This window comes from Rhineura floridana, chromosome 4, assembly GCF_030035675.1.
Source record: "Rhineura floridana isolate rRhiFlo1 chromosome 4, rRhiFlo1.hap2, whole genome shotgun sequence".
Lineage (NCBI taxonomy): Eukaryota > Metazoa > Chordata > Lepidosauria > Squamata > Rhineuridae > Rhineura > Rhineura floridana.
In genome coordinates, this window is record NC_084483.1 from 44,090,215 (window position 1) to 44,106,432 (window position 16,218).

Below are 16,218 nucleotides of genomic sequence, written 5' to 3' on the forward strand. Positions count from 1 at the left end.
GTTGGGTCTTTTTGAGCTTTGGAGAAGAGCCCCACAAAAATTCCAACTCCCTGCAACCAAAGCTTCTGAACACATTAAGATTACCAGCTCTAGGAATTGGAAATTTCTTACTCCTTCTCAGGCCCAGTGCTAGCGGGCAGCCAGGTCGGGCATTGGCTAAGGGCCCGTGCAGCCCAGAAGGGCTCCTCCTTAGGCTGGGAAGATGGAGCTCCCACTCTATGCCTGCATTGGGTTATGGGGCAAATCACACTGCCTCAGATTGTGGAGTGGGAACAATGTACACCCTGATGCAAGCAGTGCAAGCTTAAATAGACCAACCCTACCTCCCGTGTAAGTCCATTGCGTTCACACATCTGCCATCACCCATGATGGCATCAGTGGTGTTTCTAAGGGGTTGACACCCCTGCTGCCATCTTGGGTAATTGCAGGTATGTGGACAGTGTGCTAGTGCACTGACGTGTCATGGGAGGTGGGGCGGACAGGCACCATCTGCATTGGGAGAGGGTGTTTGGGAGCATGATGACCAGGCCCCAGGGCAATCTGGTGCCCAAAGGCCCAGTCTTGCCTGGTGCTGGCACTGTTCCTTCTGCTCAATGAGACAGGAAGCATTTTAAGCAAACACTTCCCAGAATCTGTCAGCAATGCAGGGTCAGCTCAAAGGATCCCTGAGTTTTAGACTCAGCTACTGTTTTTTCCTCCTTCCCCATCCACTCTACTCCCACTAAGTCCATAGTTTGATACATGTGAGAAAGTATTGGGAAATTAGGGGAGAGAGGCAGAAACTGACAGATGGGAGTACTGACACTGTGAAATTTGGAGCAAGGGCTTCAGTTTGCCTCGTAATGATACATGGTTTTCTAAACTGGTGGGAGATTCAATTTCAAACCCCAACAATTGCCACAATTTTTCTCCACCCCTAGTCCCCAACAGTCAATAGATGGTATTGCAGGCTAGTCTCAGGTCAAAGGGAGTGCCCTGGCAGTACATGAGCAAACCAGGCCAATGTGGTGAGGAGAGGATTATAGTAAATTGGTGCCCTAGAGCTCAGTTTCCTCCTATGATCCCTTTGCTTTCATTCTGTCATGGAGAACAAGGCAAAGGGACAAACCTCCACCATTATCACAGCAAGTAAAGTCACTGGCAGCAATGATGGCTGCTGAATATTTCTTCCTGAATGATGGAGACTGCAAAAGATCTGAAGTAGCCACTGAATGGAATAACAGCAACAAGTGATGACCCAAAAAGGGCAGAGAAGTGGGATGAGTGAAGGAAAATAAGAAGCGTGTTATCTATTTGTTTGTTTATTTAAAAGCATTTATATACCATTAAATATTCAAAAATCTCTAAGCAGTGTATACTCAAAAAATCATTACAACATTAAAACAAAAACACAATCTAAAACCAGTCAAACAGCAATAAAATATATATATATAAAAGTGATGAAAACAGAAATTCAGAAGATTTACACAAATAAAACAAGGTTCCATCTTACGAGTTAGGGAAAGCCTGGGCAGAACGATAGGTCTTTACAAGGCATCTGAAGCAACTGCTGGTTGCTGCTTCACCTATTTGTCCATTCATTCATTCATTCATTCATTCATTCATTCATTCATTCATTCATTCATTCATTCATATACCACATAATGGTAAGATAGGCTTCTAAGTGGTTTACAAAATATAAAAGCCAGTTGTATAAACATTACAATACATATATCCTTCCTTGATCTACCCAGTTCCCCCATCATAAGCACAGACACAGACTCCAATGCTGCTGCCCCTCAGCTGACACTCCTCTCACCCTTGCTCCCACCATCCCTGTCCCACTAGGTACCTTTGTGCATTAGGGGCTTGAGCAGAGGAGGCAAGTGGGAGGGCAACAGAAGAAAGACACTCTCCTTTTTATTCACCTGCTCAGCACCTTAAGAAATGTGGGAGAGAAGAGAAGGGCATTGGGAGATACTCCCCCCTCGATTTAATATAGATTTTTCCCTCTGTATTTTTTAAAAAATATTACAGAGAAACCTACTTTAAAAAAAACTTATTAGGGTGTCACTTAAGGACTTAACCCCTTTATTTCATGAAGAACTCAGAGTGTAACTTGTTTTGCTCAAGAAAAGAGGGCTGAGACACACACCCCCTTCTGTTTTCGGCAGCTCCATAGTAAGATTCATGTGAAACTCAATCTTATGAAAAGCATCCAATTACGTTTTCAGTATCTGAATGGCATCCTAGATTTGAGAAGGTTGCCATTTCCACTATAGCCAAGGAGCTGATGTCTTCATCCGTTAGATCAGATCCTGTGTGTCCCATCAAAGGATATTTCAATGTCAATCCATTGAAGTTATAATATGACAAGACTGGTTTCTGGCTTCAATTTCTCTTGCAATCTCCTAGTTATTTGTATTGTGCATTTGCAATAGCTTTCAATAACTATGTTTCTAGAGCAAATATGTCAAAAGGCTGTGAAGAAGCCAACATGAAGTATAATTACTGGAATGTATGGCTGCTCCTATAAAAAGATTGCTGTTACAGCTCAGATGTTCATTTCCTTTTGAAAAGTTTAATAATCTGAAATTTGAGGACTCTGAATATCCAAATCAAACTGAAGCATTCTCTGCTTTCTTTGATTTGTTTGCAAAATTTCACAGCTGCAAGATCTTATATAACACTGAGCAACAGAATTCATCAGACTGTGAACACAATAGAGAAGCACTTAATTACAAGTCCTTTTTTGTTGTTACTTATTGGGCCTCACATTTCTCTGAAAAGTCACAAGGGAAAGTTATTAAATTTAGCAGAATCTGCTGCTTCTGTAGTATGTCAGAAGGCAAGAATTATATATATTCCACTTGAGTTTATCCTGTTCCATTAAGCTCAGCATGGGTAATAATCATTGGAAGAAGCAGTCATGTGCACTACTACATAGGTATGATTGGTAAGAAGCTGGGCTTTTGCTAGTGCAATGACAGAAATAAGTTTGTGGATTGACTTTTTTTTAAAGAGTCTGATAGTTTTAAAGAATCTTTTTTGGAGAAAGAATTCGCAATTGCAATGTGGTATAAATGGTTGATTCACTTTTTTCTCACAACCAAATTGGCACAAACAATGCTAATCAAATTAGCCAAAGACCTGAAAACAATTCAGTAATTGTCAAGATTTTTGAGCCGCGCTGATTTCTAGGGAAGAGATTTAAATACATGATGAACTCAGTTGTATTTGGTACACCCCAAACCTCAGAATTAAATCATCCAATCTTTAGTAGAATTTAGTTCCTAGGAACCACTGTTACGTTTACGGTGCAAAGTGCTTAACATTAGCTAGACCGGGCCCTATAAAATTATATACATGGTTACACCATCATGTGGTCTGCTAAACACTGGATAATCTCATTGATCAAAATGTTTTGTTCAGTTCAGAAGGAAACAAAAGGATATAAACCAGTAGTGGGAAACCTCCCTAGGCCCACCAGGCCTCTCCGTTTGGCCCACGAGGCAGTTTTGTCCAAGCAACACCCATCTGCCCTACAAGTAATGTTATATATAATATAAATTCCTTGCAAGCTAAAGAACTGTAGTATTTACCTGATAAGTAATTCAACCTACATTCATGACAGAGATAAAGTGCCAGTCTTTCTTTGTAGTATGCTTTTAAGATGATTGTTACATTTGCACTAGCTGACTGATATGTCTCTTTACATTCTATCAACAGACCAGCCATACTCATGGTCTCCTCAGCACTTCGATGAGGAAGCATACTCCCCTGTTTCAAGGAACATGAAAGGATTATCTGGCAGTCGTAATCAATCACAGCTATGTTCTGCTCATACTTGTGGTTTAGCATCCCCTGAAGATTGTGAACACTCCCACGATCATATTCATCATGGCCAGGAATCAAGGCAATCATATCTTCTCAGCCCAACGGAGAGCTGCCCGATGGACCATCATCGCTGCTCACCACGAAGCTCTATCCATTCAGAATGCATGATGATGCCCATGGTTATGGGCGATCATATGTCCAGTAGCACTTTCCCCAGAATGCACTACACCTCACATTACGATACTAGGGACGATTGCACCATGTCTCACGCTAACCCTAAGATTAACAGGATCCCTGCAAATCTGCTGGATCAGTTTGAGAAACAGCTTCCTCTCCACAGGGATGGCTTTCATACTTTACAGTACCAGAGGACCTCAACAGCTGCTGAACAACGCAGTGAAAGCCCAGGAAGAATACGCCACCTTGTTCATTCAGTCCAAAAACTTTTCACAAAATCTCATTCTTTGGAAGGATCTTCCAAGAGCAACGTAAATGGGACAAAGGGAGATGGTCGAGGAGATGACCATCATCACGGACATCATTCTAAACATAGCAAAAGAAGTAAAAGTAAAGAGCGGAAACCTGAGAGTAAGCATAAAACTGGAATGAGCAGTTGGTGGAGCTCTGATGATAATTTGGACAGTGATAGCACTTATCGAACGCCAAGTGTTGTAAACAGGCATCACGTGGACCATATTTCTCATTGCTATCCTGAAGCTCTTCAGGGACATTTTGGGGATCTCTCATTAAAGACTTCAAAAAGTAACAATGATGTGAAATGTTCAGCTTGTGAAGGGCTTGCAATGGCCCCTGATGGCAAATACATGAAAAGGAGTTCTTGGTCTACGCTTACAGTAAGCCAGGCTAAAGAAGCTTATCGCAAGTCATCCCTTAACTTAGAAAAGCCTCTAGTTCATCAGGAAATCAAACCTTCCCTGAGGCCATGCCATTACCTTCAGGTAAGAGCTAAACGTAGTTCATATTATTAATAAAAATGATTTTTTATTATTATTTATTAAATGTATTAGTCGCATTTCTTAACAAAAGTGAACCCAAAGCAAGTTACACTCAATAAAACATTAAAACCACACAAAAATAAAATAAAAGGTTAAAAAACACAGCACATCAATATAAAAGGCAGTGGAACAGCCCACCTCCTAAAGGAGGCTACAACATCAAAAACCCTCCAAAAACCCTCCAAAATTAAGAGCCAAACGCCTGAGAGAAGATAAATGTTTTTGTCTGGTGCCTAAAGATAAATAATGATGGCATCAGGTCAGTCTGCCTGGAGAGAGCATTCCATAAACGGGGGGGGGACCACTGAGAAGCCCCATTCTCATATTGCCAGCCTCTGCATCCCCTCAGAGGGGACACGTGAAGAAGGGCCTCAGATGTGAAACACAAGGTCCAGGTTGGTTCATATGGGGAGTGGCAGTCCTTGAGGTATTGGGGTCCTGAGCTTTATATTTTATTTATTTATTTATTTTATTTAAAATATTTATGTCCTGCCCTTCTACCCTATAAAAGGGCACTACCTTGAGTCCCTCCCAAAGGCTCTCTGGAACAAGTCTCCGGAAAACCATCAGGGAGGGTGCAGAGTGGGCTTCTTGGGTTAGGGTATTCCAAAACTTGGGGGCCACCACTGAAAAGGCTTCCTCCCGCATGCCTGTCAGTCTAACAGCTTTCATTCCAGGCATGCAGAGGGGACCAGAGGCAGATGATCTTAAATCCCGGACAGGTACATATGGGCATAAGAGGTCCCTCAGGTACATTGGTCGAAGGCAGTTTAGGGCTTTAAAGGTCAGAACCGCACTTTGAATTGGGCCTGGAAACAAATTGGGAGCCAGTGGAGTCGATAAAGCACAAGGATGATATGGTCCCTGCGCCATGCTCCAGTTAACATTCTGGCTGCTGCATTTTGAACCAACTGTAATTTCCAAACCATTTTCAAAGGCAGCCCCACATAGTGTGCGGTACACTAATCAAGCCTCGATGTCACCAATGCATGTGTCACTGTGGCCACGTCAACTGCTTCCAGGAACAGACACAGCTGGTAGACCAGTTTGAGTTGGCCAAAAGCACTCCTGGCTACTGCAGCCACCTGATGTCCAAGCAACAGGATAGGATCCAGGAGGACTCCCAAACTGCGGACCTGCTCCTTCAAGAGGAGTGCAGCCCCATCCAGAATAGGTTGCAACCCTATCCCTGGCGCTGCTTTCCCCTTGACCAGCAACACTTCCATCTTGTTCGGATTAAGCTGCAATTTGTTAGCCCATATCCAGCCCTTCACAGCCCCCAGACACTGGTTTAGGATGAGCACTCCCTCCCTGCGATCAGGTGGTAGGGAGAGATAGAGCTGAGTGTCATCAGCATATTAATGACATTGTACTCCAAATCTTTGGATGTCCTCTCCCAGCAGTTTCATATAAATGTTAAAGAGCATAGGAGACAGAATGGAACCTTGCAGTACCCCGTAGACCAACAACCAGGGGGTCGAGCAGTAGTCTCCCAGATCCACTTTCTGGATCCTGTCTGTCAGGTAGGACCGGAGCCACCATAAAACTGTGCCTCCCAAACTCATCCCAGCTAGACGGCCTAGAAGGATACCATGGTCGATGGTATTGAAGGCCGCCGAGAGGTCCAACAGCAGCAACAGGGATGTATTCCCCCTGTCTGATGCCCGGCGTAGGTCATCAAGCAGGGCAACCAAGGCAGTCTCTGTCCCATGACCAGGCCTGAAGCTTGATTGAATTGGGTCTAGATTGTCTGATTCATCCAGGAAAACTTGGAGCTGAGCAGCCACTACCTTCTCACCTTGCCCAAAAAGGGGAGATTAGAGACTGGGCAGAAGTTGTTAAGATCCGCAGGGTCTAATGAAGGCTTTTTTAACAAAGGTCTTATCACAGCCTCCTTCAACAATGTTGCATAGAACCTTCCCTTAGGGAGGTGTTAATTAAATATGCCAACCAGCCAGCCACTCCCTCTCTGGCAGATTTGATTAACCAGGATGGGCAAAGGTCAAGAGAACAAGTAGTGGCCCTCATTTCTCCCAGAGTCCTGTCCACATCCTCAGGCTTTACAAGCTGAAAAGTATCCATAGAAAAATGACCAGAGGAAGCCTCGTAGTTAATGAGGGGTCCAAGTCAGTCCAAATGTGGGCAATTTTATCTGCAAAGTGCCTCGCAAACTTGTCACAATGAGCGACTGAGGGCTCAGAGTCTAATGTAGGGCCAAAGCCCCAAAGACCACCCAGAAAAGCATTGCCAAACGTCACTGAGCAGATGCAATGGTGGCAGAGAAGTGAACTTTCTTCGCTGCCATCACTGCCACATGATAGGCTCGAAAATGAGCTCTAGCCTGTGTTCGGTTGGAAGCAGATTGAGTTTTTCTCCATCGTTGCTCTAGCTGTTGTTTTATCAGGCCCAAGCTTTAAGTAAACCAAGGTGTATTATGGGCCTTCCCTGTGGGAGAGGGTGCTTTGGAGCAATAATGTCTACCTCCCAGGTCATCGCTGTATTCCAGAGATTGACCAGGGCTTCAGCGGTATTGCCAGCCATGCCAAAACTAGCATTTTGAATTGGAAACTAATTGGTAGCCAGGGCAGTTGTGCCAGAATTGGTGTTATATGCTCAGACCATCTTGTCCCGGTGAGAAATCTGGCTGTTGAATTCTGCACCAGCTGCAGTTTCTGAACTGTCTTCAAAGGTAGCTCCACGTATGGCGCATGGCAGTAATCTAGCCTAGAGGTTACTAGAGTGTAGACAACAGAAGTCAGACTATCCCTGTCCAGAGCCAGTCATAATGGGGTCACCAGCTGATGGAAGGCACTATTATTGGTATACATGTCTTACGTATTGGGATTGGTGTACATGTCTTACATATTTTATTTTCATAAAATTCTCTGGTTTTGCACAGTTCACTTGAACCTTGGAATAAAACAAGAGAGAGAGAAAGGGAGTAGTTACTACTAATAAATGATTTGTTACAGATGTTTAGAATAATCAAAAAGTAAAGAGTAATCAAATTGGTCATGTAAATTAAGGTTGTAATACATCATATTTTAAACATAACCAACCTTATTAGCATATCACAGCTTTAGTAACTTCACAAAAACATTTCTGTTTCTTTGAATTTAGTCCCTGGCATCCTCAGTTGCTCTTTTCTATTCTATCTTTTTTACCATCCACAAACTCCTCATCAGCACTAGTATAGACTAGCAATGATGAGCACCGCAGATCCAATTCCTGCTCTTTATGACCTGCTAACCACTGAGTTCCCCACTGGGTTCTCTGAGTGAAGCATGTGTAATCTTCAATCTTCCATTGGGGCTGTCTATAGATATTCTACATATCACATGCATCTAATTTCTGCCATATTCAAGAAGGGATAAGTAAAATGGTCCATTGGACTCACCTGAAGGGTGATTTTCACAGGTATGCCTGCCATCACTCTGGGCTATCACTGCCATCTAGCGTCCAAGGCAAGAATGCACTGTAGATAAAACCTGGGCATCCAGCCCCTCCCACTCCAGCTTCATTCAAACAAGTCCGAAGTGGCATATCTGAGAGGAACGGAAAGGCCCATAGGCCCAGGAGCAAGGAAAATGGAAGCAACCAGCTTGACAACAACATATAAACAAATGCATTAGAATGGAAATCTAGAGACTTGAACTTAACCCAAGAGTGCAGCATAAACTACCTACGAGCAGGGTATAAGGTGAAGCATAACAGCCAGAACACCTCCAACAGGGAGGGCCATGATGGCAGGCGTACCTGTGAAAATCACCCTTCAGGTGAGTCCAATGGACCATTTCCCACAGGTAGCCTGCCATCACTCTGGGACGTACCAAAGCAGCCCCTCATAGGGAGGGACCACCAAGGAACTATTTATCATGAAGGACATGCTGCAAGACACGCCTCCCGAAAGCAGCGTCAGGAAGTGTACCGGTCAATCTTACAATGTTTCACAAAGGAGTTCGGCGTAGACCAAACCGCAGCCCAACAGATATCTGCAACGGGCGCGTTGGTCGCGAAGGGGCTGCTGATCTAGTGGAATGGGCCGTGATATTAGTTGGCACAGGAAGATTCATGGACTCATATGCCAGAGTGATGCAGGCCCGCAACCAGCGGGACAAAGTGGACCGGGACACCTTTTTTCCCAAGGTTCTAGGGTGAAAGGATACAAATAGTGCCTCAGAGAGCCTGATATCTTGGGTGCGTGAGAGGTAGATCTTGAGGGCTCTGCGAACATCCAGGGAATGCCAGGACTTCTCTAATGGGTGGACTGGCCTGGGACAGAAGGACGGGAGAACAATGTCCTGGTTACAGTGGAACGCTGAAGAAACTTTAGGACAGAATGATGGATCTGGCCGTAACACTACAGAGTCCTTATGAAAGATGCAGAGATGGCGTGCCGAAGACAACACTCCCAGCTCTGAGACTCGTCTCGCCAATGTAATAGCAACCAGAAACAGAACCTTAAAAGACAACAGCCGGAGAGAGACAGATGCGAGGGGTTCGAATAGGGGGTGCTGTAGGGCTTGCAGGACCTTTGAGAGGCTCCATGATGGGAAGTAGTGGCGCACGGGCGGAGAGAGACGTGAGGCCCCTTTCAGGAAGCGTTTGATGAGGGGGTGGGAACCCACAGGGACGGTCGAGGAAGAGGCAGACAGGATAGATGAAATAGTGGAGGCATGACGGCGTAGAGTGTTCGGCTTCAGACCCCTTCTGAGCCCTCTATAGAGAAACTGTAACACCTGCTGCACAGTGACCTGAGAGGGCAGGGTGCCCTTGGAGGTGCACCAGGTGGAAAACGCCCGCCAAGTGCTCTGGTATATACGCACTGTTGATGGTCTTCGAGAAACCAAAATGGTATCCACGACTCCTGGGGGTAAGCCCGCAGCACTCAAATGTCTCCACTCAAACGCCAGGCTGTCAGACTCAGCCAGGCTGGGTCCGGGTGCCAGATCGGTCCCTGAGAGAGCAGGTCCGGCCTGACAGGTAGTGTCCAGGGCTCCATGACTGACAGTGCAAGGAGGTCTGAGAACCACGGTCGACGCGGCCAATGTGGGGCTATCAGGAGTAGCTGGGCCCTCTCGCTACATATGCAGCATATCGAGCACCGTCGAATGGAGCTTCCATTCTCCTGGGGAGACATTCTGCCTGCTGAGCCAATCGGCGGTCACGTTCAGCACCCCACTGAGATGTTCTGCCCGTAATGACAATAGGTGGCTTTCGGCCCAGTTGAAGATTAGGGTCGCCTCTGCCTGAAGAGCTCGGGACCTGGTGCCCCCTTGCCTGTTCAAATGTGATTTGACACAGGTGTTTTCTGTGCGAATTAGTATGTGCTGAAGGGAGAATAGTGGCTGGAAGTGTCGGAGGGCCAGATGGATGGCTCTGAGTTCCAGCCAATTCACAGACTGATGTTGCTCCGCTCTGGACCATGTGCCCTGGGCAAAGCTGGAATTGCAGTGTGCCCCCCATCCGGTCAGACTGGCATCCGTGGTGATAGTGATCCTGTTTGGTTCCCGAAAGGGAGTGCCCCTGCTGAGGTGTGACTGCAGTGTCCACCAGCGAAATGACGCTCTGAGCGATGGCTTCAGACGGATCACGCGATGTGAGGAGATGGCAATGTCGGCCTGAAAGGGTAGCAAGGCCCACTGGAGAGGCCGAGTGTGATGTCGGGCCCACGGGACAATGTGAATAGTGGAGACCAATGTTCCAAGGACCTTTGCCAGGAACATGACGTCCGCCTTTGAACGTCGAACCAATGATGTTGCCATGCTTCGGATGGTGGAGATGCGCTCTGGGGACAGAAACACCATGGCCTGGGACATGTCCAGTACTGCTCCCAGATGCTGGAGCCGCTGAGTTGGCTTGAGATGGCTCTTCTCGGTGTTGACTAGCCAGCCATGGGACCTGAGAGCCTCTAGAGTGTAGCAGAGTTGTCTGTCGGCTTGGTCCTTGGAACTCGCCCGAAGGAGAAGGTCATCAAGATAAGGGTAAATATGGACCCCCTGAAGTCGGAGTGTGGCCACCAGGGTGGCCATTACCTTGGTAAACACTCTTGGGGCTGACGCAAGGCCGAATGGCATGGCCCGGTACTGAAAATGGTCTTGGCCCAGCGTGAATCTTAAGAATCGCCTGTGGGCGGGACAGATTGGAATGTGGAGGTAAGCGTCTTTGAGATCTATAGATGCTAAAAAATCTCCCTGTTGCAGTGCTTCCACAATGGACGCCAGTGACTCCATTTTGAACCTGCGATGCTTGACAAAGCGGTTTACGAATTTGAGGTCCAGAACTGCCCTCCATGACGAATCTCGCTTCGGGACCGCAAACAGGAGGGAGTAGATGCCCTGTGACCTTTCCGCTAGTGGTACGGGTTCTATTGCCACTATGTTGAGTAGATGGCGTAGGGCATCCTGCATGACCCTCCTGCGTGAATTGGAGACTGGTGATGGGTGGTATCTGTCCGGGGGTGGCAGCCAAAACTCTATGTTGTATCTGCATAGGAAGATGCTTCTGATCCTCTTGACAGAGGAAGCCAGGCACTGGCGAAGAGAGAGAGCCGGCCCCCGATAGGAATGGCGTCAGAACTGCTTGCGCTGCCGAACTCCTCTGCCGTACGAAGAAGGGGCTTGTCGGCCTTGATACTGGAATCTGCCCTGGTAGCGCTGTCTGGGCCAGGATGGCCTGGATGATCGGAACTCGGGGACTCGTGTATCTCGGCCTTGCCCCCTAGGCCGCGACCCCCGAAAGGGCTGGAAGGGGCGATATGGGGCAAACCGGCGAAACTGTCTGCGGTCATCCCTCTTGGCCGTGGCTAGGGTAGGCTTTCGATTGTCCTTGGGGTCAACCAGGACCGCTTTAAGGGTGTCTTCCCCGAAGAGCAGTGACCCCGAGTAGGGAGCCATGGACAAATTGGCTCGGGCTGTAGAATCGGCATCCCAGTGTCATAGCCATAAGGTCCTTCGAGCTACTACTTCAGCGGCCAGGACCCTTGCTCCTTGGTGGGTGGCGTCCAAGGTGGCATCTGCCACGAATGCGGCCACCTTATGTAGCTTGACTAGCCCCTTTCTCAGTGTGGCTGAATCCGGGTTGGGATTGTCCAATAGGTCATCAAGCCACATCATGGAGGCCCTGGAGAAAATTGAGGCAGCAGCCGAGGCCCGGATGGAGAAGGCGGATGCCTCATGGTTCTTGCGGAGTGCGAAGTCAAGCTGCTTTTCAGAGGAGTCCTTGAGTTGCGAATCTCCTTCTTTTGGAAGGAGGGACCTAGAAATCAAGTCCGAAATTGGCTGGTCGACACCAGGGACATTTGGGAAGGACATAAAGTCCGGGGCCAAAGAATAAAGTTTGTTGGCCAATGGTGAAAAGCAATGTGGACATAGAGGACGGGCCCATTCCTCTCTGGCCAGCTTATTGATGGGATCTGGTACTGGAATTGAATGGTCCGCTGACCAGGGTGATTTGAGGACCCTGGCACCTTTCACAGGAGGAGCCGCCTGCTGTGTTTGTGCAGGTTGGATGCCCAGGGTGTCCAACACTCTACGGCAGAGGGGGAGGTAATCAGCTGAATCAAAGAGGCGGTAGGATGAATCCTCATCCAGATCAGATTCTTCACTCCATTCATCAAGGACTGGGTGCATGAGGGATACAATGTCGTCCATCCCTGAGGGCTCACCACCAAGTCTGCCTCTGGAGATATCAAACGGGTTAGGAGAAGAATGAGGGATGTCATCCCGACCACCAGGCTGTCGAATCGAGGTAGACTGCCACGGGGATGGAAGTTGAGGCAAGAGGCATGCCTGAGACTGAGGCTGAGCTTGGGAGAGAAACCCGAGTACCTCTCGCAGCTGTGACAAAAATTCTGGTGTCACCTGTAGTCCTGATGGTGGTTCAGGAGGTACTGGGGGCAGATGTGGTTGCACCGGAGGAGTCAGCGCGGCAGAGGGAGGATCCAAGTATCGAGGTGTCTGACTGGGAAAACCTTCAAACTCGTCCTCTGAGGACCCAGCAGGGGATTGGAAGAGAGCAGGTAATGCTTGACGGGCAGGCTCCTCTAAGGTCAGGGCTGAAACATACCGGGACCACTTGGAGGCACTGTGGGCAGACAGATGTTTCGTCTTGGCGTGCTTATGCTTAGGGGCCTTATGTTGCCCTGGAGCTTTGCACTGCTGACTTGCTCCTGAGGTTTGCGCTGCCTCTGGTTGCTGGTCTGCCATGTCAGGGTCCGGATACACCCACACAATGGGGAAGGTGTGGTATCAGCCCTGTGAGTGAACAAGGAGCGTCGTGCAGGCTAGGTGGCCAAGCAAGAGAAGGTTAGGTTCACTATGGCCCAGGAATGTGTGGGCACGCCCACAGGAGAAATTGCCCGCAGGATTAATGATTAGTGATGCAATATGAGCCACAAGCTAAGTACACGCACACAATGGGGAAGGTGCGAGACCGCTATAGTACACTGCTGTGTGCCAGGCAAAGAAGGTTTTTATATCTTATTTTTATTTTTATATTTACACAGTGTGGCTCAAAGCTGAATACACGCACTCAGTGGGGAAGGTGTGGTACCACTAATATGCACTGAGGAGGAAATATTGCGTCAATGTGGCCTACGCACAAGGCCCAATACCAGCACACAATGGGGAAGGTGCGGTATCGAGGGGTGCTCAGTCTTACAATTCTAATAGGCAGCCTGGTTCAGTCAGCATAAGAAAAACCTTCATAAAGGGAAAAAAGGCCGCAGTGAGTCAGAGTAGAAGATGACTCAAAAATCAGGCAGCAGCTAAAATGATGGCCGGCAAAAGAAAAGCTTCAAAGAGGACGCCCGCAGTTCCAAAGGGCAGGACAAAAGTGAGAGCCGCCGCCGTTAGGAAAGACGCTCCATGAGCCAAAAACCACAGGGGGGCGAAAAAGATCGCAGGAGCGATCTGGCAGGGGGGGTCCTACTCGCCACCCCCTCCGAGTAGCAACCAAGCGCCACCAAGGCCAACCGCTCCCCAAACAGAAGGCCGCAGATGCAGGCTCCCGGCTGCAAACGGCAGGCCGCCGCCGAAGCCACAGGGAAATGAGGCAAGGCCACGGAGAAAGTAAGGTCGGGGGAGGAGAGGCGGCAGCCTCTACCCAAGCAAGGGGAAAAAACAAGCAAGCAGGGAAAAAAGAAAAAACGGGGGCAAGAACAAACAAACAAACAATCCCCCACTCCAAAAACTGAGGGGGGGGAGGGAGTAGCAGCCGCAGACTCCTAGCAATGGAAGAGCAGCAGCCGCCGCTCAACCAAAAAGGAAAACAAACAAACTATCTAAGAAGGCAAAAGAAGAAGAGAGAGAACTTATCCACGCTCTGTAGGTATCCAAACGTCTCGGACTAGGCAAGAATGAAAACTGGAGTGGGAGGGGCTGGACGCCCAGGTTTTATCTACAGTGCATTCTTGCCTCGGACGCTAGATGGCAGTGATAGCCCAGAGTGATGGCAGGCTACCTGTGGAAAAACAATACCCACTGATTCAACTAACAATGTATTACGCATATAAGAGGGTCCCAATACTATTTCTTAGAAAGTTGGGTGGGGGCTGGGCAGAAGAGGTTAGAGCAAATAATTGCTGTTAAACCTTTTATCTGAATGTCTCTCCTTTGCTGAAAATTCCCCCCACTTCCCCTGCTGCAACCTTTCTGCTAATTTCCCCTTTCCTGAAGTGGCTTTTTTTAAAAGATGGCATTAAAGCTTTGTTACACACACTTGAGTGTAATGTGTAGGTAAGCCCTTAGTTACAGCTATTTTCTGATATCATACTTTTAATCGGAAAAGAAAATTATTCATACTCAATTCATACTTAATTGGAAATCCCATTGACATAAGTCTGCCCTCTCTCTCAACTTAGTCCCGAGGGAGAAACTGACTTGGCTCAGGAGATCAATAATTAGGGGGTTCTCTTCTTGTTGTTTTTCAGTAATTAGCAACTCCATGTAAATTACTTTGAAGATCAGAAAGAGACACTGGAGCATGGAACTGAAGCCTCATCACCACCACCACCACATACCTACCTACCATTTCTCTGTCTAAATTGCCCCCAACCTGCTATTAGCTCTGTGGAACAAAGCATACAGGTATCATGTGGGCGCCTCTATATTTTTCACCAAGAAGCTAACAGAAGCTTTGAAGGGGCAATTTAGATTAGGGAAACAGTGAGGGTTAAGCCCCCTTCCCCCATGCTGCTTCCTTTCAACACAATTATATGGAGCTGCTACTTCATTTTTTAAAAAAAACTGACGTCCTGTTTGGCCCTGTGTAAGCATGTTATATCTCTGTTACAGAGGCCTCATCACTCAGTTGCTGTCATCTATCATTGTGTTCAAACTGCTTCTATTAACCTATCGCTGCTTGAGTCGTGCATTGGCCTGCAATGATATCTGCCAATAATGTCTGTCTAATTTATAGAGAAAATGTGTAAAGCCTGAATAAATAATAGGATGCAAAGAGCTTCTAAGGCCGCTCAATGAATGATGGCAATGCAATGAAATAATAGAAACAGCATCATTTATGAGACTATTAAGAAATATTTAGAAACAGATCCTGGCTACCTCAGAAGAAGTCACAGAATTTAGAACATATATTTTAAAGTGAGTTGCAAAAAAAACACACCCCACCATCCTCTTATTAGTAAAATGAAACAAAAAGAAATCTACTCTTCATTTCGCTGTATTCAAATGCTTATTACTGAGCCAAACAATATGCAGCATGCCAAATATAAGTACAAAGTAGCACTATTGTGATGTCAAAATTTAGAACTAAAAATGTTCAATCTAGAAAATAAAAAAGGAGCATGGGGATAAATGCAGGGCAAAGTATAACGGGTCATGTTTATCTTTAGCAGTCATTATGTCTCTTAGCCATTTTTTCCTTTTTGATAAAAATGAGGTTATAAAAATATGAATTCATTGTGGCAGGTAATGGTTAATAGGGATTTTACACTTTATTATAGTTTGGCAAGAATTTCACCAAAATTGGACTGATACTGGATTTTAAAAAAAATCTGCTTGGGGATCCAGTTTGAGCTGCCAGGGGAGCAGGGAAGGAGAGCCATTTGTGGTTGGAGTGAGTGGCAGCTTTAGAAACCCAGTACAGACTCTTGGTTGCATGACACAGAAGTGCCATCTGGCAGCAGGGGGGATGTCTGAGAGGGAGCAAAGTGGGATGGACAGAAGAAAAGCAAGACCTTCTCCATCAATGGAGAAGTATACATTTTCTGGAAAATGGAAAAATATAAAAACCAAGTCATAGAAAGGAGTTTTTTTAAAAAAATATTTTTCAGCTATCATTTCACCATGATGTTATTCACATGCAATATATGGATATATCAAATTATAGGCACAATTTAAATTTAATTAATGACTGACAAAACTCT

General features: G+C 46.6%; 1 protein-coding gene across 1 annotated transcript in view; it reads left to right on the top strand.

Moving 5' to 3' along the window:
* The window catches only part of DLGAP2 (DLG associated protein 2), a 590,667-nt gene that overhangs the window by 441,849 nt on the left and 132,600 nt on the right, over positions 1–16,218 (top strand). The window contains exon 4 of the mRNA XM_061626231.1: positions 3,709–4,775. Coding sequence (XP_061482215.1) covers positions 3,774–4,775 — 1,002 coding nt within the window. The 5' untranslated portion in view covers positions 3,709–3,773. The remainder of the gene's footprint in view (positions 1–3,708; positions 4,776–16,218) is intronic.